We start from the raw sequence: 21,707 nt of genomic DNA on the forward strand, positions 1-21,707 counted from the left end.
GAGGGTCAAGCTGGTTATGTTGGCGTGATGGGCTTAGTTGTTGGGCAATACAGTTTTCAATGCTTCCTATCTAACCAGCACGTTACTGATGTTGACATCCCCCTGTGTAAGGGGAAGTGATTGTCATTTGATTGCAAGGCCTGTGTTGCTTTTAGCTGCAGCCATAATTTTTACAAATTATTTCTGTATTGAGGAACAGAAAAGTTTTTCAACCTGCCAAGCACATCTCCTGAAACTTTCTGAGAAAAGCTGTTTGGATTTTCTTTTTTCTGCTATATTCTTTCATTCCCTCTCCTTGCCCTTCCACTGAATTATGACAGCTTGATTTTATTTCTTCTCAGGTAGAGTAGAGCATGCCTACAGTATTTGTTTCTCCCAAACAGATAAGATGATGCTGTTTTTTGAAACCTTATTAGTATGACTTAATGGGAAATAATTTTATAGAGAAATTACGTAATTATAGTTATCTGCTTCAGTTTTTACAGATTACTCTCCCTACTTTGATAATTTGATAAAGAAATAACATTTTGGGTACCAGTGTACGTAAGTACATGTATCAATATCATGAATTTCGGGGGTTTAGGATCAAGATTAAATTTGGCAGTTCTTTTGAGTGAATGAAACCTGTTAATCCTGAGTACAAACTGTGCAGCAAAATCAAACGCGCAATGCCTCTAGCTGACTCTGTATTTTGTATTTTTCGTACTTTCTTACTGAAAACCGTCTGCAGGGCTGTACTTTGGTGTCTGGCAGCTTTCTGTTCCTCAGGTGGAGGCACAGCCGCGTTTACCTCAGTGCCACGGCGGCTGACATCCTAGGGCCTGTTGTGGAGCTGGAACAAAGTGATGCCACGTTCAACAGCAGATACATATTTTCAGTTTTGTGTGCTTGAAAAATGAATTTAATACAGATCGCTTTCCAAGTTGTGATTTTTAAGCGTCTTTTCCTGAAATCACAATTTTTGTAGTTCACCAGCAGGTGGCAATCTACCATTAACGGATTTTTGCTGTCTTCTTCGAGGTTGCCCTTCAGCAACATTTGCTGAAAGCTGTAGTCTGTCTGAAGAAGGGCTTTGTTGTAATTACTTGCACAAAAGAATTGTACCTTCAAGCTTTGTGAGTTGTAAAAGTGTTCTGCTGTTATGGTATGCACTGAAGTATGTGGAAAGTCGCTCCATTCCTTGGGCATATGAATTTGTTTCATCAACAAGGGAAAACAAAACCAGTGATGGCCTTTAACTGGAAAGTAATGCTGATGTTTTAGTTTAGATAATCTCAAAACCCAGAGTGTTACCACTGCTAGTCTGTCACAGGGTCACTGTACCAGAAAGAATTGGTTGACATTCAACTATTTCAGGAGGTAGTATATGATCAAGGACCTATGGTAATGAAGGAAAAGGTCCAAGCTGCACTGAAGGCACTGGCCAAAAACAAGGCTGCAGGAATTGATGGAATATCAATTGAGATGTTTCAACAAATGGATGGCAGCACTGGAAGTGCTCTCTTGTCTATGCCAAGAGATTTGGAAGAGAGCTGCCTGGCCAACTGACTGGAAGATGGCCATATTTGTGTCCATTCCAAAGAAAAGTAATCCAACAAAATGCGGAAATTATCAAGCAGTATCGTTAATATCACACCCAAAAACCAAACCCGATGCCGTTGAGTCAATTTCGACTCATAGTGACTCTATGGGACAGAATAGAACTGCCCGATAGAGTTTCCACGGAGCCCCTGGCAGATTCAAACTGCTAACCTCTTGGTTAGCAGCTTAACCACTACGCCACCAGGGTTTCCTAATATCACACACAAGTAAAATTTTGCTGAAGATAATGCAAAAATGGTTGCAGCAGTAAATCGACAGGGAACTGCCAGAAATTCAAGCTGGATTCAGAAGAGGACGTGAAATGAGGGATGTCATTGCTGATGTCAGATGGATCCTGGCTGAAAGCAGAGAATGCCAGAAAGATGTTTTCCTGTGTCTTATTGACTAGGCAGAGACATTCGACTGTGTGATCATAAGAAACTATGGATAACATTGAGAAGAATGCAAAGTCCAGAACACTTCATTATGCTCACGGTAATCTGTGTATAGTTCAAGACGCAGTCATTCAGATAGAACAAGGGGATACTTTGTGGTTTAAAATCAGGAAAGGTGTGCATCAAGGTTGTATCCTTTCCCAATGCTTACTCAGTCTGTACGCTGAGCACATAATCTGAGACGTAGGACTATACGAAGAAGAATAGGGAATCAATTGGGGGAAGACTTGTTAACAACCTGCATTATGCAGATGGCACAACCTTGCTTGCTAAAAGTGAAGAGGACTTGAAGCATTTACTGATGAAGATCAAGGACTACATACAGCCTTTAGTATGGATTACACCTCAACATAAAGAAAACAAAAATCCTCACAACTGGACCAATAAGCAACATCATGATAAACGGAGAAAAGATTGAAGTTGTCAAGGATTTCATTTTACTTGGATCCAAAATCAATGCCCATGGAAGCAGCGGTCAAGAAATCAAAAGACGCGTTACATTGGGCAAATCTACTGCAAGAGACCTCTGTAAAGTGTTAAAAAGCAAAGATGTCACTTTGAGGACTAAGGTGTGCCTGACCCAAGCCATGGTATTTTCGATCGCCTCATATGCGTGCGAAAGTTAGACAATGAATATGGAAGACCGAAGAAGAATTGATGTATTTGCATTATGGTACTGGCAGAGAATACTGAATGTATCATGGACTGTCAGAAGAACAAACAAATCTGTCTTGGAAGAAGTGTAGCTAGGATGCTATACATTAGAAACGAGGATGGAGAGTCTTTGTTTCACGTACTTTGAACACGTTATTAGGAGGGATCAGTCCCTGGAGAAGGACATCATGCTTGGTAAAGTAGAGGGTCAAAGAAAAAGAGGAAGACACTCAATGAGATGGATTGACACAGTGGCTGCAGCAGTGGTCTCAAGCATAGCAATGCTTGCTATGGATGGTGCAGGACCAGGCAGTGTTTCGCTCTGTTGTACACAGGGTCGCTATGAGTCACAGTTGACTCGACAGCACCTAACAACAACATGTAGTTTTGTGGTAATTTGTTGAAACAGGGATAAGTAATGAGGATGGCGCAGGACTGGGCAGTGTTTTTGTTGCGTTGTTCACAGGGTCACTGTGAGTCAGAACCGACTGGACAGTACCTAATAACAACAACATGTAGTTTGTAGTAATTTATTGGAATAGGGATAAATAATGAGGATGGTGCAGGACCGGGCAGTGTTTCATGGTGTTGTTCACGGGGTCACTATGAGTCAGAACTGACTTGACGGCACCTCACAACAACAAAGGGTTACAGAACTCTGTTAAGTGTCTGACACCCTCACTGTCACCCTGCTGCGGGTAATGGAAGGGATTAGAACAAAAAACTGAATTTACTGTTTATCTCAAAACTGAATAGCAGTACTACTGATAAAAACTCTAGACTTTTCTCCTCTTTTCACAGAGAATAAGGGGTGATAATATGCTAATATTTCAGTGGTTAAAAATCAGACCTCAGTACATAGGGACATGGAGTACTTAGGTATCTTTTAATCTACCCTTAGAAACACTAAGGGGCTGAAGCAATTAGCCTCTCCCCACGCCCCCTTCCCGCCCACTTCCTAACTCTGACCTTAATATTATTGTCCGAGTAACTCAAAAGCATGTTAAGCAGCTGATGTTTGGCTAGAACATAAAGTTGTCACAAGATTATGATGACAATGACTGAGTCCTGTTTAAACAGCTCGCAGCCCCCACGGCCACCTCTCCTCCCTCCTGGGAACCCTTATCACACATCTGTCCTAAAAACACTGTCCTCCTGCCCTGTGCTTTATAGTGTCAGCAACGGGTCTTTTCATCTTGGGCTTGATGCGCCTTTATATTTTGAGAGAAGTTTCCAGTAACAGCTTCAATTTACATGGACAGAAACTTGAGCAAATGCCAGACTAGCAGGGGGGCCATTATTCTGCTCTATAAATAAGTTTAAAAAAGAAACACACACACACAGAAACCTGTGAATCAACATGTTTTGGCCTAATTGAGGGGAAAAGCAAGATAGATAAATTTTGAAATGCAAATGATCACGTTCTGTTATTTAAGTACAGTTTCTGCCAACTTTGTGATCTTAGACTTTTCAAAGTCAGTCATTTCAGTAACGTATTAAAAAAAAATTTTTTTTTATACTACCAAGGATGTCTACATATTCACAAGTTTCTATAACAAAACAACTTTTTTTGAAAAGTTGCCACTTCTTTGTATTAAAGAAAACAAATCCAACAACAAAAAGACAAAAAGCATGGAGCTTTCTGTGTCTACATCTGTGAAACAGCCAGCACACGACTGGCTGCAGCTGCAGGCCTATCAAGAGGGTCTTGAGAATATGAATTCACTGATCAAACCAGCCAGCCCTGTTTTCAAAGCAGAGACCATTCCTTTTAGGTTCACTTTGTATCCTTAGATTATCTAGTATGATTGTCTAGAAAGGTTTTATTTTAAATAAACATCATTCGTGGTAAATGGGTTCCTTTCATGCCAGAGACACACAGAACAGAGTTCAGGAAGAGAAAAAGCAGAAGAAATAGTCCCCAGAGTAGGAGTAGGTTGTATAGCCCCACAGTAGAAATACAGCCCTGTCTGCTTGCCAGGTTAGGAGGCATTTAGACACTTTATTAGAAGACTTTAGATCCATCCTCTTAACTTTCTGCTTTAGGAGATTAAAATGAATAAAAACTGAGGTAGATTTGCTCTTCCTCTCCGGAGGACTTCTTTGTAGTTATCCTTGATTTTCTTTCTTTCTTTTTTTTTTCATGTGTGTGTGTATGTATGGGTATAAAATACTTATCCACAAGATTTTGTTTTATCATTGCAATTATTAAATTATAATATGGAATACATTTTTATTATAACATTTTAAATATCCTTTTTTTCCAAAGGAAAAAATAAAATGTCAAGAGAGTATTATTTTTTCTTACTAGTATTTTTGTTTCTTAACAGCCTTCACTTGCATCATAAAAAAGCAACTAGAAAATAGAACCTATGACATTAAGCATATAAAACACAAAAGGCTGTATTCAAAAGTAAATATGCAGCTAAGACAAGTGAGTAAATTGTTTATGTGTTATTGATATTATGCTAATATGATCCCTTAGTTTCCCTTTCTAGTCTTAAACAAGTTGATACTGAATCTGATCGGTGTGTCCTTCACCTTTATTTCCCACCCCATTATGAGCCTTTATAAATGCTTGAAATTTGCATCGATAGTTCTCCTGGAATACTTTCCAGGCTTGAGAATTTATAGGTAAATCTGTGTGTAAATTGAAGAAGTCCAAAATGCTTTTCACTGCAACCCAATCTCCACGCTCCCAGATGTCAAATGACAGCTTTGCTTCCTCTCTTTGGCGATTTCACACTTGGAAACAGCTCACAGCTGACGGTGGAAAGTGAAACAGAAAAAACATGCTGAAAACGGTCTGCACAATTCAGTGTAAGAGCATGTTTACTGACTGTCAGCCCTCGCTCTTCCTGCCTGACTTTATCACATAACCCATGAATGTATTTTTGGGGTTGTTTCCCTTACCTTCTCCATAAACATGCTTTACACTTGATTTGTTTCTTTCTAAGCGTGGTGCTCTGTGTCACAGTGACGTATTTGATAATTAGAACTAGGACTCAGACCATGGATGGTTTAAAATATCATGAGGCCATGACAGATTTAAGACACAGAATATTTAGATGGCATTGAGAATTACCAAACCTGGATCAGCCATTAACTCATTGCATACCTCTGGGCAAATTGTTTAAGACTTTTAGGCCTCAGTTTACCGGTAATAATATAGATTTGTTGAGTATAAATAAGATCACAGATGTCAAATTATCTAACACCCTCCTTATGCAAAACTGAGTCAAAATTCAAGTTTATCTGCTTAAGGCAACAACTTTTTTTTCCAGACTATGATTATTGACTTCACATCTAACATTAGTAGGATAAAAGAATTATCTCATTTGGAGGCTTTTCTAAATGTGTATTCTTACTCATTGATAGAGTTCATGCATAAAGGATATTACATGGAAATGAAGAATTTATGGACAATATTTTCATTTAAGGAAAAGAAGCCAAGACAGCTTTTGAAGATTGAAAATGAAATGCTAAAATTCTCAATAAATAAAATTTTTCAAAGAAGAAAGAAGAATTTTTGGGCCCTGAATAATTGCACCAAGCATGAGGAATCTAATTTTAGGAATGTGAACTTTATGGAGCAAAAGAATACAGATACATGTTTTTAAACAATAATGATATAACTAGGAAATATGGCTATAACCCTGATGTAGTCCTTTTTTTTTTTTTAAACAGAAGAAGAGAAAAACAGGAGGGTGCTATAGAAATAATTTAAAAGAGTGAAAATATTTGTGATTAATATTTAAATATTGTTTCAAACAGTAACTCTCTTGTTTGATTTACCCACAAGCAAACTTCAGCGGTAGCTCTTGTGTGCACAGGAGATGTTCGAATGTTTTCCTTGAATGATTAACAAGTGCTTTTAATGCTCTGTCTTTAGTTCTTATTGCCATAAAAACCAGTATACTTTCGAGTTGCCGTCGAATAGTAAAATGTGACAGTGAGGTGAATTTCCTGATGGCCTTCACCTCTCTGCACCTGGGACACTTACCCATGGGTATCGAGTCATATTGTTGTTGTTAGTTGCTGCCAAGTTGATTCTGACTCCTAGTGACCCCCTGTGTGCAGAGTAGAACTACTTCACAGGGTTTTTAAGGCTGTGAATTTTTGGAAGCAAATTGCCAGGCCTTACTTCCAAGGTGCCTCTGGTGGGTTTGAACTGCCAAACTTTTGGTTAGTAGTCCAGCGCTTATCCATTTGTGCCACCCAGGGACTCCCTAGAGCCATGTTAAAACAAAAACAAAAAAAACCCTTGTCATCGAGTCGATTCTGACTCATAGCAACCTTACAGGACAGAGTAGAGCTGCCCCTGAGAAAGTAAGCAAGATTGCACAGAGCTGAGAATTATAACTAGGAGTCGTGTGGAATCACCCGGATTCTTATAGTCTGTCTCACAGGAAAGAGTGGGGCAATGATCCCTGTAAACTCTATTGAGGAGCATGTCATTCTTGGCTGTGGAATGCTGCGTCGAGTTAAATCAAGGAGTTTTGACCCAAGTTGTGCAGATAATTGCAGGAAAGCTCAGAAACTGGCTGCCAGGTCACCGTGACAACTGAAAGGTGAGAGCTGGGTAGTGGGGAAAAAGCAGAATTAAGCAGTTTGTCAAGCCTACCCTGAACTAGCTGAGTGTAGTCTGTGCGTACGTCCAGTTCCCCACAATACAACAGGCCTAGGGTCTTAGGTAATTGAATTGTCTGAAAATGGACTGAATCAACAATGTGGTGGCAGGAAGCAAGGCTAGACACTGAGATGAGCCGAGAAAGCAAACGCGTGGAAGGGGTGCAACACCACAGCTCTCCCTCTGCTTGTGGAGCTGTGGAGCAGCGCACTGCCCAAGACTCAGAGCACAGCCCGTGACTCAGAGCACAGCCCTTGTCTCAGCACAGCCCTTGTCTCAGCACAGAGCACAACCCGCGTCTCTGCCGTTGGTCTTCCCTGAATAGAACTCTAATGAAAGTAATGTGAGACCAGGAACCCTTAAACAGTTGATGTGCTTCCCTCAACAAATATGGCATTTGAGTAATCAGTTGAGTATAATGTTTGAGGACTTTATGGAATTCAGGACTGATCACTGGGCAGCGATATTTTTCTGAAATCATGTCAGAAAAAAGGAGCAAAATGCCCATTTTGAAAGGATGGCCTAGGAAATGAAAATCCCAGGCTGTGGTTAGTGTATCACCTTGAAAATTAAGATCTTCTGCCTCAGGGATGTTGTGCGACCTTAAACAAGTTTCCTCTGCTTGGATCACCCCATTTCAAATACAGGGTGTCTGTGAACAGTTGTACACCTTCAGCCTTTTAAACTTTGAACTCTAAATTTTGGTAATTTAGTTTGTAGGTATCAGAGGAACAATCCAAACCTAGGATTAAAACGCAATTTTATTTTATTCTTGTAGTTGATATGGCTTTCATTTGCAATGTTTTGTCTGTTGTTTGTGGAACTTTAAGAACTTTGTCTCCGTATCTAAAATAAGAGTGCACTGGGGACAGCTGGGCAGTGTAGTTGTGTGTAGTGCATGCTAGTGAGTTTGTTTTTGCTATCATTAAAAGAAATTCCTAGCTGATGGTAATTATTTCAGCAGAACACCAGCCAGATATTACAGCCAGCTTATAAATTTGTGGTGTATTTCATGTGATGATGAGTCTGCCAGTACCAGTACCAACTGCCACTGAGATGATGTCAACTCATGGCGGCCCCAGATGTTTCAGAGTAGAACTGTGCTCCATAGGGTTTTCAGTGGCTGATTTTTCTGGAGGTAAATTGCCAGGCCTTTCTTCCGAGGCACCTCTGGGTAGACTCAAACCTCCAGCATTGCAGTTAGCAGCTGAGCACTTAACTGTTTGTACCACCCGGGGACTCCCATTGTGAGTCGATGCTGACTCAGAGCGACCCCACGGAAGAAACAGAGTAGAACTTCCCCGTAGGATTTTCTTGGCCATAATCTTTCTCCTGTGAAACCACTGGGTGAGCTGGAACCTCTCACCTTCCGGTTAGCAGCCAAGCACTTAACCTTGGCACCACATCCAACAGTAGTGGGGGAAACCTGCCCTTATCCCCCAATCCTGTCCTCTTTCTGCTCCCAGGTTTTCCTGGCTCTTTTTCCTTGATGCAGCAAATGCCACCGGTGCCAGAGCAAAGTGTAGCCTGGACCGCGCAGCCATCAGCTGCCTGACCGTCCTCACCCTCTGCCGATCCGTCTGGATCCAGCCGTCAGAGTTTGTTTTAGATGACGTTTTAAACTTCCTAGCGCTCGGCATGGAAGGCTGCAGAAGGACTTGATGTGGACGGTATGCTCAGTGGGACTTGAACAAATGCAGGGCCCTGTCGGGCTCTGAACGCCCTGAATGGACAGTGCTACCAAATACAAGATTGATGTATTTGCTCAACAGACGTTATTAAGTGCCCCTGTGTCCCAGCCACCATGCCTAGGAGCCAGAAATAAAAGACATAATTGGTGTAATATTGACAGTTACTTTTGAAGATTTATATAAAAAAGAGATTACCAAAACAGAAGACGTATACAATTGGTTAACTAGGACATTAATCGTCCTTTGTAGGCAAGTAGTTGTGTTTACAGAATGGTAATTTGCTGAGCTAACAAAAGGCACGCTTAGTGCCCCTCCTCTCGCAGCTTCGTTCCGTGTATCGTTGGATACAAAAAATGCTGTCTTCTGTGTTTCTCTTTGCTCCTTAGCCGTCAGCTGTAGCGGAAGACTAATGCTCAGCCCCTGCATAGAAAATCTTTATACACAGCAAGAGCTGGTGAGAGAAATTGACCAGGATTTTGTAATTGTGGTCCTTTCAATTAGCAGCAGATGCTGCGGGGAAGAGGGTCTGGGTAGGAACACAGCACTCACAGCACTGACATTTCTGTGCCCGGTTGACACAGAATGTTCATTGCAGAGGAAAGACACTGTTCTTTTCCTTGGTCCAGGCAGTCACCAGTGACAGATCAGATTTTTTTAACCCTTCTCTACGCTTATCTAAATTCATTAATGAAGTCCGACTCCCTAGGAAGAAAGTTAAAAATTCTAGACCATCCGTAAGAGCAGTTTAAATCTTATGGAACATTAGACATTCCAGTTTTCTTTCTGGTGCTCTGAAAGTGTACATAGTGCTTAACTGAAAGGTTTATAAGTTTAAGGTTTATAAGTATTTGGCTTAATTCTTATTCACTAAAGATCTCTCTTTGATCCTAAAAGTTATTTTTGTTATTCATATTTCTTTTCCCAAAGACAGAATATTGGAATCCTTAAGGCCAGATTTTTAAAAGTCAGATTTCTTACCATTTTGGAAAAAAAAAAAAAAGTATACCTTGTGGAATTATTGTTGTTGTTAGGTGTCATCTAGTTGGTTCTGACTCATAGAGACCCTGTGTGCAACAGAACAAAACACTGCCTGGTCCGGTGCCATCCTCACAATCATTGTTACGCTTGAGTCCATTGTTGCAGCCACTTTGTCAGTCTGTTTTATTGAGGGTCTTCCTCTTGTGGAATTAGAAAACTTGCTTTCGGTTGATTATCATTTTAATGTATGAGTCTGTGGCTTTAAAATCATTCCATCATTCTCATATTTGGATTAAGTGCTGTAATATTTACACGATAATTTCTTCTAGCATCTAAACGTTAGTTGAATTTGAGTATTACCTAAACACTTTATCTGTGACAATTGCAGCTTTCTCACTGATTTTTATATGATCTTTAAATAATAGTTGCCCGGTTATTGTAACTTTGAGAGTGGGGGGGAAAAAAATGAAGCCTCTAAGGTTTTACATACAAAAAAAAGCATGGAAGGTCAACAGTTTAGGAGAAATATTTAAATACCTGTTCTAATGAAAATGAATTTATTTGTAAAATTCTCTTCTAAGAAAATTTTGAATTTACTCTCTTTTCTACAATTGGAAACAAAAGAAAGATAGCAACAACGGACACACTGCCAGGGGGAGGATGTGGAATTGTGCGCAGAGGGAAGGGGAAGGATGAGGTGACCAGTGCTCGCCTGCCTTAGCAGGACAACTAGGGAGCAGAATCAAGAGGCGTCACCATTCTGAAGGTATGCCTTGACAAATCCATTAGAGGACAAAACGTGGGACTTCAGGTTCCCATGTCCATCAAACATCTGAACAGCGATGTGTCTTGAAGAAGAGTGAATTCTGAATTTGGGGTGTTGAGGGCACTACAGTGGCTTAAAATGCAAGATGATTCATCTTTATAAAACTTTGTAGAAAGATTGGTATTCATTTAAAGCTTGAGTTTAACCCACATTTTTGAACCTTCTCAATTTGCTACACAATTTCCAGCATAGTTTTAGCACAGTCTTTGGGTTTTATTTTTGGGTCATGTCTTTGACAGATCCACATGGTTTCAACTGTTTAGTCCTGAAGAGCAGGGCCTCTGCCTGTAGATAAGTGCGTGTTGTCACTTCAGTAGTGCTGGAATCACGTGGTCCGCCTTCCGTCTCTACTTCTTCAAGTACACAGTGTACTCTTTGCTTTCCTTTGCTTCCCATACACATGATAGCCTGAGGCTAAGCTTTCTGCTTTTTTTTTTTCCTTCTTCAGGAGCTGAGCTTATTATAGTTACAGTTTTGGGGTCAGGTTTTAAACACTATTATATTTGGCAGTTGGAGCCTTGGCAGCACAGTGATTAAGCGTTCCTCTGCTAACCAGAAGGTTGGCAGTTTGAACCCACCAGCTGCTCCTTGGAAACCCTATGGGGCAGTTCTATTCTGCACTATGGGGTCACTAGGAGTTGGTATTGGCTCAACGGCAATGAGTTTTTTTGGTTTATATTTGGCTACAAGGAGCCCTGGTAGCACAATGGTTAATCGTTCTGCAGCTAACCAAAACGTGGGTGGTTTAAACCCACCAGCTGCTCCCTGAGAGAAAAGACTGGCTATCTGCTCCTATAAAGATTATAGCCTAGAAAACCCAGTGGGGCAGTTCCACTCTTTCCTACAGGGTCCCTAGGAGTTGAAATCGACTTGATGGCACACAACAACAACACGTTTGGCCATAAGACAGAGTAGACTCGGACTAAATTATGATTGCCACAAGGACTAAAACATTTATTCTGTGTTTTCACAAGTCCTTAGGCAAGTGGGTTACCAAGGCAGCACCATTTTTCTGAAGAATATCCTGGCTTGTCGGAAGGTGTTCTGTGAGGCATTAAACATGAGTAAGCAGAGGCACGCAAAGCACACTCTATGTCTTGTCATATCTTTATTGCTTTATTTAAACTCGTTTATTCAAATGTGAAATTTGATAGTTTGAATCACTAGTATAAACCAAGATTTTATGTTGTGCAGGACTGATAGTGCTGAAAGTTCTAGAATTTTACTTAATTGTTCCCACACATTTGGTGTCTTTAAAATTTTGGGGATGAGTTGAAATCTGATGCTGCAAATAATTGTTGTGTCTCCCTTACATGAAAAGGTGATAAAGGTTAGATTTACTGACACTGGTTCATTCTATTTGGCAACAAGTGGTTAGTCTCTTAGGGAAAGGAATCCTGGCTGTGTATAGAAAGAGAAAAAAGAAGATTGAGGGGTGCTCTATTTTAGTATAATCCCACCCTATGCATCTTAGGTTAGTGAAGGGAGAAGGCGTTACGAGAAAGGCTTTTGAAAACACTGTCAGGATCATGAAATTACAGATTCCACGAGGTAGGAGGATGTTGGAGACCCAGAGGTCCTCATTTTCCGAGAAGCTTCGTGATTTACCCGGCCACACTCGAACAGAAGCATAGCTAGCCCTGGCTCTCTGACTGAAAGGCAGAAGTCCAGAATTCTTTGATACCACTGTCTTTCTTTGAGTTTTTATGGAAATAACCTAAGAAGTTGTTTTTCGTAGGGAATAGTTTATTTTTCTTCCCAGATCACTTTGCTTAATGCCTATAGTACCGCTGGACTTGTGGAGAAGTATTATTTTACTCAGGTTAAAACCAAAACCAAGCCTGTTGCTGTCTAGTCAATTCCAATTCATAGCAACCCTACAGGACAGAGTAGAACTGCCCCATAGGGTTTCCAAGGAGCACCTGGTGGGTTTGAACTGCTGACCTCTTGGTTAGCAGCTGTAGCTCTTAACCACTGCGCCACTGGGCTCCTTACCCAAGCTAGAAATTGCAGCTATGGAGCGCAGTGGTGGGGCAAGGGCGTGCACAGAGAGGTAACATGTTGGATTTCATTGGAAAATATATTTTGAAAATTGACAAAAACAGTGGTAGAATTTATCCTTTAAAATGTTCTCTGCTATTTTCAAGGTTTTTAAAATTCAGAATAGGAGTTTAGGATGTCTTTAAGGATGTTATGCCTTTAAAATTGCCTGGTGTATTTGGTATTTCTTTACACTCTCAACTTCTGATGTGAGGCATGTATACCTGACCATTCGCTGTCATTAGCTTTGTATATAAATCATCACTCTTGGTTTATGCTTACTTTTTGTTTGTAAAGATTTTGTAAGTAAGACAGTTTTATTACCGTGATTCTGATTTTGACAACCGTATAACTTCTGGCTTCTTTCTACAGTTCAATCTCAAGGTATATCTTAAAAATTTTAATCTAAGAATTGCTGGGCTTTAAGGGAGGTTGAAAGGAAAACCAAGACACCTTCCTCTTGATTATTAAAAGAAAATATTTACTTCTGTTTAAAACCCTTAAAGAAGAAATTCCATAAGTACTTGCTTTTGCGTATTCTGGTATCTAAGCTTTTGAGCTGTCAGGATGTTCTTCGTTTTTTTCGAAAACACAGGACACTGTTGTAGCTTATGTTCAAATTATCTGTGAAAATAACACAGCTAGCCACCAACTCCTTATGGTGTTAAACTTGCATTAAATAATGAAATCCTGCTTCATATAATGCTATTTTGAAGCGTTTTAAGTTGCACTCTGAAGGTGATGGATGTAAAACTTGTTTAGTGTCTTTTGTTTGGCGGCAGGGGGTTGAAGAAGGAGATAACAAAAATAAAACCATTATTCTATGCTATTGGGAAAACTGATTTTAGTTCAACATAGTTCAGCAGTGTGGTCAGAGCCCAGAGTTCTGTGGAGGAATGTTGTGTGCTGTGGAGTCGGTTCGAGCTCATAGTGACCCTATAAGACAGAGCAGAACTGCCCCATAGCGTTTCCAAGGAGCAGCTGGGGGATTTGAACTGATGACCTTTTGGTTATCAGCTGAGCTTTTAACTGCTGTGCCACCAGGGCTCCTGTGGAGGAACAGTGCCTACCATAGTCCCTAGTTCGTGCTGTTAGGTGTTTGTTGGCTGAATGAATCTCATAGGTGGAGACCTCACTGATTATATGTATGCCTGATTAAGCAAGATATTTGGATATTATTTAATAGTCAGTGAGAAGCCATTTAAGAATTTTGAACAGGGAAATGATACAAGCCATTGGAAGGAAATGTGTGATGACAGGACTGTGATAAATTTTCACTTCTCTACGAACACATGCTTTCCGAAGCTTCTCAAAGCATTTCTGGCGCTCTATGGGAAGGCGGGAACGCTGGGTGCGAGACAGTGGACTTGAATGTGGGAGGGGTAGTGTATGTACTTTGAGTGAGAGACCCCAGGGAGCTGTCCTTTATGACACTCACTATTTGGAGGAATCCTTGAGTATCAGAATCATAGAATTTAGAGCTAAATTTAACCAAGAGGCCCACGGGTCTAACCCTCATGTTACAGATGAGATCAAGTGAACTACTCAGGGGCCATCTCTCTAATATAGAATAGATTGCAGCTGGCGAAAGCTGTGTGGGCCAGCAGACTCTCCGGGAGGACTGGCCTGCACACAGCTTCATCTTCCCCGCTCCAAAGTAACTTCTCCAGTAAGCCTGAATGTTTCCGTCTCATTTTGTTATACTTTTAAAAATTGTACCACTAAGATAATCACTTGAGTTAGTAAGTATAAAAATAAAAGTCTTACCTCCCCAGAGGCAAACCACTGAGATACTTTGTAAACTATTTTTACAAAATTTTATAAATGCAAATTCTATTCTTTTATAGCATTTTTCTAAGACTTAACATATCTGAACGTTTATTTGTGTAGCTAAACCTGTATGAATAAAAAAAATTTTATTTTATTCAAAATGGTTGTGTAGTAGACTGTAACCTGTGAGAGCTGGAACTCGACAGGTCTGCCTCGTTTTTCTGTGTCTCGCCAGTTTTCCACCTTTGACAGGGCGCAGTCTTACCACTTTCCTGTCGTGTGTTTTAGTGGAAAATATTTGAGTTTTCCTTCTCTGACAAATTTCTGCCTTACACAGGTTCCATCTTTCACAGTTTTTACTGTAATATTTCATCAAGGATGTTCCACAATATTTATAAAACCAAACAAAACCGTTGCCATCGAGTCAATTCCGACTCATAGCAACCCTACATATATATATCATCAACACCTATTGTTAGACAGGCAGCTCTCAGTTTTTTAACTATCCACAATTTTATGGAGACAAATGGTTCTAGGAGGGTTAGGAGACTCGGTCATTCAGTGGTTTGAATTAGTCCTGTGTTTTCTTTTCACCACCCGGCTTAGCGCAGCTACATGGAGAATGGAAGCTATGATCCGACAGGAAGTGTCTTAGGGGGATAGACTGGATAGGGACCTGCCTGAAGGAGCATAGGCTACATGGTCCCAAAACCAAACTAGACCTGTTGCTGTCTAGTCGATTCTACCTCACAGCGACCCCATAGGACAGGGTAGAACTGCCCCACAGGGGTCCCAAGGCTGTAATCCTTACAGGAGCAGACTGTGACATCTTTCTCCCCAGGGTGGCTGGTGAGTTTGAACCACCGGCCTTTTGGTTAGCAGCCAGGTGCTTAACTAGAGCTCCTTGTAGGCCTATTCATACCAAAAAACCAAACCTGTTGCCATCGAGTCGATTCCGACTCACAGTTGCATGAGGCTAATAAGTAGTTTCAGTTGTGATTTAAAACATTATTTCTGTCTCTACTTCTGAACAGAATGGGTGGATTTGCAATTCACATCGAAAAACAATTGATAATTCAGGAGTGAGAAGGTGATACTGTAAACTAGGTCCTAGTTCTGCTATGAATTGTTTGTATGATACCAAAACCAGAAAAAACCAGACCCGTTGATGTAGAGTCAATTCCAACTCATAGTGACCCTATAGGACAGAGTAGAACAGCCCCATAGAGTTTCCAGGGAGTGCCTGGTGGATTCGTACTGCTGACCTTTTGATTAGCAGCTGTAGCACTTAACCACTGTTCCACCAGGGTTTCCAATGATACTGGACAAGACATTTCACCCCTCTGGTTTCTAGCCCGTAAGTAGAAGGATAATTAATATTGGATTAGATAATTTTTGAAGTTCCTTTTTCATTTAAGGAGGCTTTGTTTCAAAACCTAAAAAATGACCCCTAGAGGTAGAGTTGGCTGTACTTTCTGCGATTTGAAAAATGAAACAAAATGCTGATCTAGTAGGTTCCTGTACCTGTTTTAAGTATAGCATCTTGAAGGTGTCCCTCTATCAAATAAAGAACAAATGTCTCAGTGTAATATATGACTGTGTCAAAAAAAAAAAAAAAAAAAAGCAACCACAGTAGGTGACCAAAAGGATAAGTAACTTTCAGGAATTTTGAAAGCCCGGTAGTATTTAGTATATGCTCTCTCAGCACTAAAAAGGTCACCTTGCTAATACATGTTAATTTTGAAAGTTTAATTGACCTTTGGAATTTTAATATCAACCTTTTTTGGCGTGTTTAGAGGTTGGAGCAATCACGGAAGAAACAGAAGCCTGCGATTGGTGGAGTTTGGGTGCTGTCCTCTTTGAACTTCTCACTGGCAAGGTAAGCAGTAACCTGGACATTTAATACATTTATCCAGCTGCTACCCTGATTTCAGATTGAGAACTTTAGCCTTTTTTTTTTAGATCAGGGACTAAGTGAGAAAAGCTTTGATCCAAGAAACAAGCAGGGATAAATGCAAGTGTACCAAGATTCCAGGTTTTTTTTTAAGTAGAGTTGTATTACAGTGATCAATTGAGTATAAGAATCTGTTATATCACAGTGTCACGTAATGAGATATAAGATTACATCCTTGTCATTTTCTGTGGTTGTTGGTTCAGTCTTCAGGGTCACAGCCATCTGAGGGGCTCATCCATCTGTATGGTTCATGTAAGGCTGTGTTAGAATCCTCCGAATGTTTTTAAACGTTTTATCTGAAACCAGGAAGGAATCTCATTTTTGAAAATTAATATAGATGTTAAAGGTAACATTCTCTTTTGTTCTCAATAATGTAAATTTCCCCTCTCTGTTTTAACTTCAAGAGAGAATTTATGCTCTCTGATCAATGACTTTTAAGCATGATTTTGTGGTTAATAGACCTTAGTAGAATATTGCGCAGGTTGCCTCCTACAAAGAAAACGGAGCGAGTGAACAGTTATGCTTTTGTAAGTAGTCACCTACCTTAAAAACGTAGAAAATAGCAACTGTCCAAGATCGCTGTGGAGTTCACAGAGCAGCCTCACGTGCGTTTAGTCAATAGCACCCTAAACACATAAAAAAGTGTTACTAGTAACGGCTTCTAAACTTTGAAGGTTTTTAAGAGCATTAAGAAAGTGGAGGTGTCTAGTCCCTTTTTGGTTTTTGAGTGTAATTTAAGTTTCTCTATCATAAGGCTTTCTCTTAATAACCAAGGGAAAGGGCTAATCACATGGCAGTATCTCTGGATCACTTTTATAATAAACTTAGGGTGTAACCTTGATGCCCGCCTGCCTTTGTTTCATGTGTCCAAGTTAAAGGTCCATGGGCTCATAGCCCTTGTCCTCAACTGCTTAGGTAGAGTCCTCTGTACTTGCTGTCATGAACCCCGTGATAGAGCAGAATATGACGTTATTGGGTAAGAAGTGTACCTTGTTGACTGTTTCAGACTCTGGTTGAGTGCCATCCAGCGGGAATAAATACTCACACTATCCTGAACATGCCAGAATGTGTCTCTGAAGAGGCTCGCTCGCTCATTCAACAGGTAATTCAATTGACTTTTTGGCCAACTGTATCAACCATGCAAATTAGTAAAGCCTACAGCCGCAAAACCTTAAAGAAATTAGTTTCAGGCAAGAAAAACCCATTAATAATTGTAAACTAAGCGTTACATTCAGCTGGCATATTTCTAGGCTTCTACTCTATCAAACTAGGTTTGTTTTGTTTTGTTTTTACTCTATCAAAGTATTGATGGGGTCAGAGAAGACAGTTAAAACCAGGTATCAGATTTTTTTAATCTAGGCAAATGTTTACTCAATTCCACATGTTTGTGTGGGTATGAGATTTAAGTATTGCTTTTAGCTTCTCGGGCTGCTTCGTTTGTGCTGTTACGTTTTGTAATCACATACGAGTGGCTGTTCTTCAGCCTTTAGTTTATAGAGTTAGATGTGGGCTACCCTGGCTGCTTAGGAGAGAGGCAGTGTGAGAAAATCGTGCCGAGTTAGGTCATTTCTTTGGCTTCGTCCCTAGATGGGACTTGGTCATTGTTGTCAGTATATTTCATAACTTTGAAGAGAGAGATTATTGATCATTAAAGTTCAGTATCCCACAGGCAGGCCTGGAACTCTAGGGAGCTTCTTAAATTGATGCGTCACACTTACGATACCCAGGTTTTGAATAGTGGGTTTTGCTGCGTACACTGTGGGTTGTTACTGTTGTGGTTTGATAGAATGATTGGGCCTGGCATCTTTATACTTCTATGGAAATCGTAAAGGGAAAGGATGTGGAAAAGGTGAAGAACTAAAATGTTTAATAAAACATGAATTTTTTTTTTTTAATCTGAGAAAATAAGTTAAAAAAACAAACAGAAACAGGGGGAGGGAAGTATATTAAGAAGAGGTTTACCTAATATTCTCTTGAAGAGTGATTATTGTTTTATTCAACAAACATTACGTGCAAGGCATGTGCTTTACGCTGCTAGGACGAGGCTAAACCACAAGATGGGATTTAATAAAGTGTCTTAGTCATCCAGTGATGCCGTAACAGAAATACCGCAAGTGGATGGCTTTAAGGAAGAGAAATTTATTCCCTCACAGTAAAGTTGGCTAAAAGTCCGAATTCAGGGCGTCAGTTCCAGGGGACGGCTTTCTCTCTCTGTCGGCTCTGGAGGGAGATTCCTTGTCCTCAAACTTCCCCTGGTCAAGGAGCCTCTCAGGCTCAGGGACCCCAGGTCCAAAGGGGGTGCTCTGCTCCGGGTGCTGCTTTCTTGGTGGTATGAGGCCCCCAACTGCTTGCTTCCCTTTCTTTTTATCTCTTAAGAGATAAAAGGTGGTGCAGCCCACAGCGCAGGGAAACTTCCTTTACCTTGGATCAGGGAGGTGACCCGAGTAAGGGCGCCGTTAAAATCCGACGCTAATCCTCTCCACATAAAATTGCAATCACAAAATGGAGGACAGCCACACATGGCCTAACCAAGTGGATACACACATTTTTGGGGGAACATAATTCAATCGATGACATAAGGGCTATCAGGAGGTTTAACAAATACTTTGGCAAGTCAGGGGAAAGAGGGATGACAATCCATGTGGTGGTAGTATTGGGAAAGGGTTTGTGGGGTGGGTGTTATTTTGGCTGGGCCTTAGATAGACTTTGTCCTGTCAAGGTGGGATATAGGAAGAGTACCCTTGGTGGGGCTAGTATGTTGAACAAAGGCAAGGAAGGAGTCAGAAAGACCTAGTTTGGGAAATCAGAAGGTCAGTGTCTCTGGAGTGGAGGGATGAATACAGAGATGAATCGTAATAGTAGGTGAGAGTAGAAAGAAACCTCTTATGGGATTCTTTTATCAGAAACACTGGGTAGATTTGGTGTTTTTGTGCAGAAGAGTGAGAGGGCCAGAATTGTTCTTCAAGGAGATTAATTTGCCTGGAGTGTGCAAACTGTGCTAAGAATGCCAAGGTCACTTTGCAGAAGAAATGAAGTGATGAAAAGATTTATAAATCATTTCATTCTAATAGAAAAAAAGGACAGCTACTCATTTGCTTTCTCCTTATTTGTTGTGCCACAATAAGGTAAATTCAGAATTTTTTTTTCCCCTCTTAAAGAAGCAGTCATGTTTATATAATATTGACAATGGAATTCCCCACATGGATATGTAAAGCTCTGGTGCTCTTTTCTTTGTTAGAAATTACTGTTGGGAAGGAGTTGAGGCCTCAGGTCTGGTAAGCCCCCAAATACAGATACGCGTAGCTTATACAGTAAATCAGCGTTTGTCACTGGCCTGCCTGAGGAAGCCAGCACTCATGCCGAGAAACGTCATCAGGAAAGGGAAAAAGGGTCTCTTGGCATGATTAGCAATTTGTCATTTTGACTTTCCTCTTCCATTCCCTCACAGGTCAGAGATGTCATTTTAAAAATCACAAAGTGGCTTATATGGAAAGAATTATTCTGTTTTGGGGAGTTTCCTTCTCTTTGGTCTTTTAGCTTCTCGCGTTCCTCCTAGATTTCGTCACCCCTCGTGCCCATGGCTCGGTGATCTGTCCCAGTAGGGTGAATGGTGTTCACGTAAACATAGTTCACACCAATCTTACTTTTAAAGACACATTTTATAAACCCTCAGAGCACGTATGTCTGTACTCTCCCGTGTGCATTTAGGTGATTATACCATGGTTGCTTTGTCAGTTGAAAGGTATTAATGAGAGGAAAACCTTCAAAACATAAATTTCTGTGCCCTCCCTGCTCATTCTCTGCCTGTTATTCAGGTTAAAGACGGGTGACAGTGGCTGGATTTGCCACTGGCTGACACAGTTCCCTAAGCAATCAAACCTTCTCCTGTGACCTGTCTTGAGGCCTGGTGTGCCACTTAAAACAGCACGATAAGCAAAATAGTCACGGGTAAAACAATTATACTTTTGCCAATAGATGTATGTCGTTGTTATTGTTAGGTGCCCTCAAGTCAGTTCCGAGTCATAGTGAGCCTGTGTACAACAGAATGAAACACTGCCCAGTCCTGTACCATCCTCACAAATTTTTGTTATGCTTGAGCCCATTGTTACAGCCACTGTGTCAATCTGTCTCATTAAAGGTCTTCCTCTTTTTCGCTGACCCTCTGCTTTACCAAGCACAATGTCCTTTTCCAGAGACTGGTCCCTCCTGATAACATGTCCAAAGTATGTGAGATAAAGTCTCGCCATCCTTGCTTCTAAGGAGTGTTCTGGCTATGCTTCTTCCAAGACAGATTTGTTCATCCTTTGGGCAGTTCATGGTATATGCAATATTCTTCACCAACACCACAATTCAAAGGCATCAACTCTCCTTTAGTCTTTGTTATTCATTGTTCAGCTTTCACATGCATATGAGGCGATTGAAAATACCATGGCCTGGGTCGGGCGCACCTTAGTCTTCAAGGTTACTTTTCGTCTTTGCTTTTCAACACTTTAAAGAGGTCCTTTGCAGTAGACTTGCCCAATGCAGTGCATCATTTGATTTCTCGACTGCTGCTTCCATGGGTGCTGATTGTGGATCCAAGTAAAATGATATCTTTGACAACTTCAGTGTTTTCTCCATTTATCATGATGTTGCTAATTGGTCCAGTTGTGAGGATTTTTGTTTTCTTCATGTTGAGGTATAATCCATACTGAAGGCAGTAGTCTTCAATCTTCATCAGTAAGTGCTTCAAGTCCTCTTCACTTTCAGCAAGCAAGGCTGTGTCATCTGCAAATCGCAGGCTGTTAATGTAGATGCATACTTGCAAATGTTAGAGAATACCCCATGAACTGAGTAAACCGACTTTAGTAAAAGTCCAAACATGAGCCTTCGTTGGAATTTCGTATTTGAAGTCATGAAAGAATGAAGGTGGAAAAGCTGTAACAAAGAAGGAACAACTTGGACGTTTGTATTTCTTGAAATATGAAACCATATGTTACATTTACATTTACTTCTTCCCAGTGTTTGATATGTTGGATTTATATTATAATGCCTGATGCCCTTCACATTTCAGCCAGTAAGCATGGATTGTCTGATTCCGAAAATGGATTTGGTACATTTAGGATATTCTTATGTAAAAATTAAGTTT

At 40.5% G+C, this 21,707-nt stretch overlaps 1 protein-coding gene across 7 annotated transcripts in view; it reads left to right on the top strand.

The window, feature by feature from the left end:
* The window catches only part of RPS6KC1 (ribosomal protein S6 kinase C1), a 197,226-nt gene that overhangs the window by 170,140 nt on the left and 5,379 nt on the right, over positions 1-21,707 (top strand). For all 7 annotated transcript variants that reach the window (XM_049868346.1, XM_049868348.1, XM_049868349.1 and 4 more), the window contains 2 exons: positions 16,422-16,504; positions 17,586-17,681. In XM_049868346.1, coding sequence (XP_049724303.1) covers positions 16,422-16,504; positions 17,586-17,681 — 179 coding nt within the window. The remainder of the gene's footprint in view (positions 1-16,421; positions 16,505-17,585; positions 17,682-21,707) is intronic.

Source organism: Elephas maximus, chromosome 24, assembly GCF_024166365.1.
Source record: "Elephas maximus indicus isolate mEleMax1 chromosome 24, mEleMax1 primary haplotype, whole genome shotgun sequence".
Classification (NCBI taxonomy): Eukaryota; Metazoa; Chordata; class Mammalia; order Proboscidea; family Elephantidae; genus Elephas; species Elephas maximus.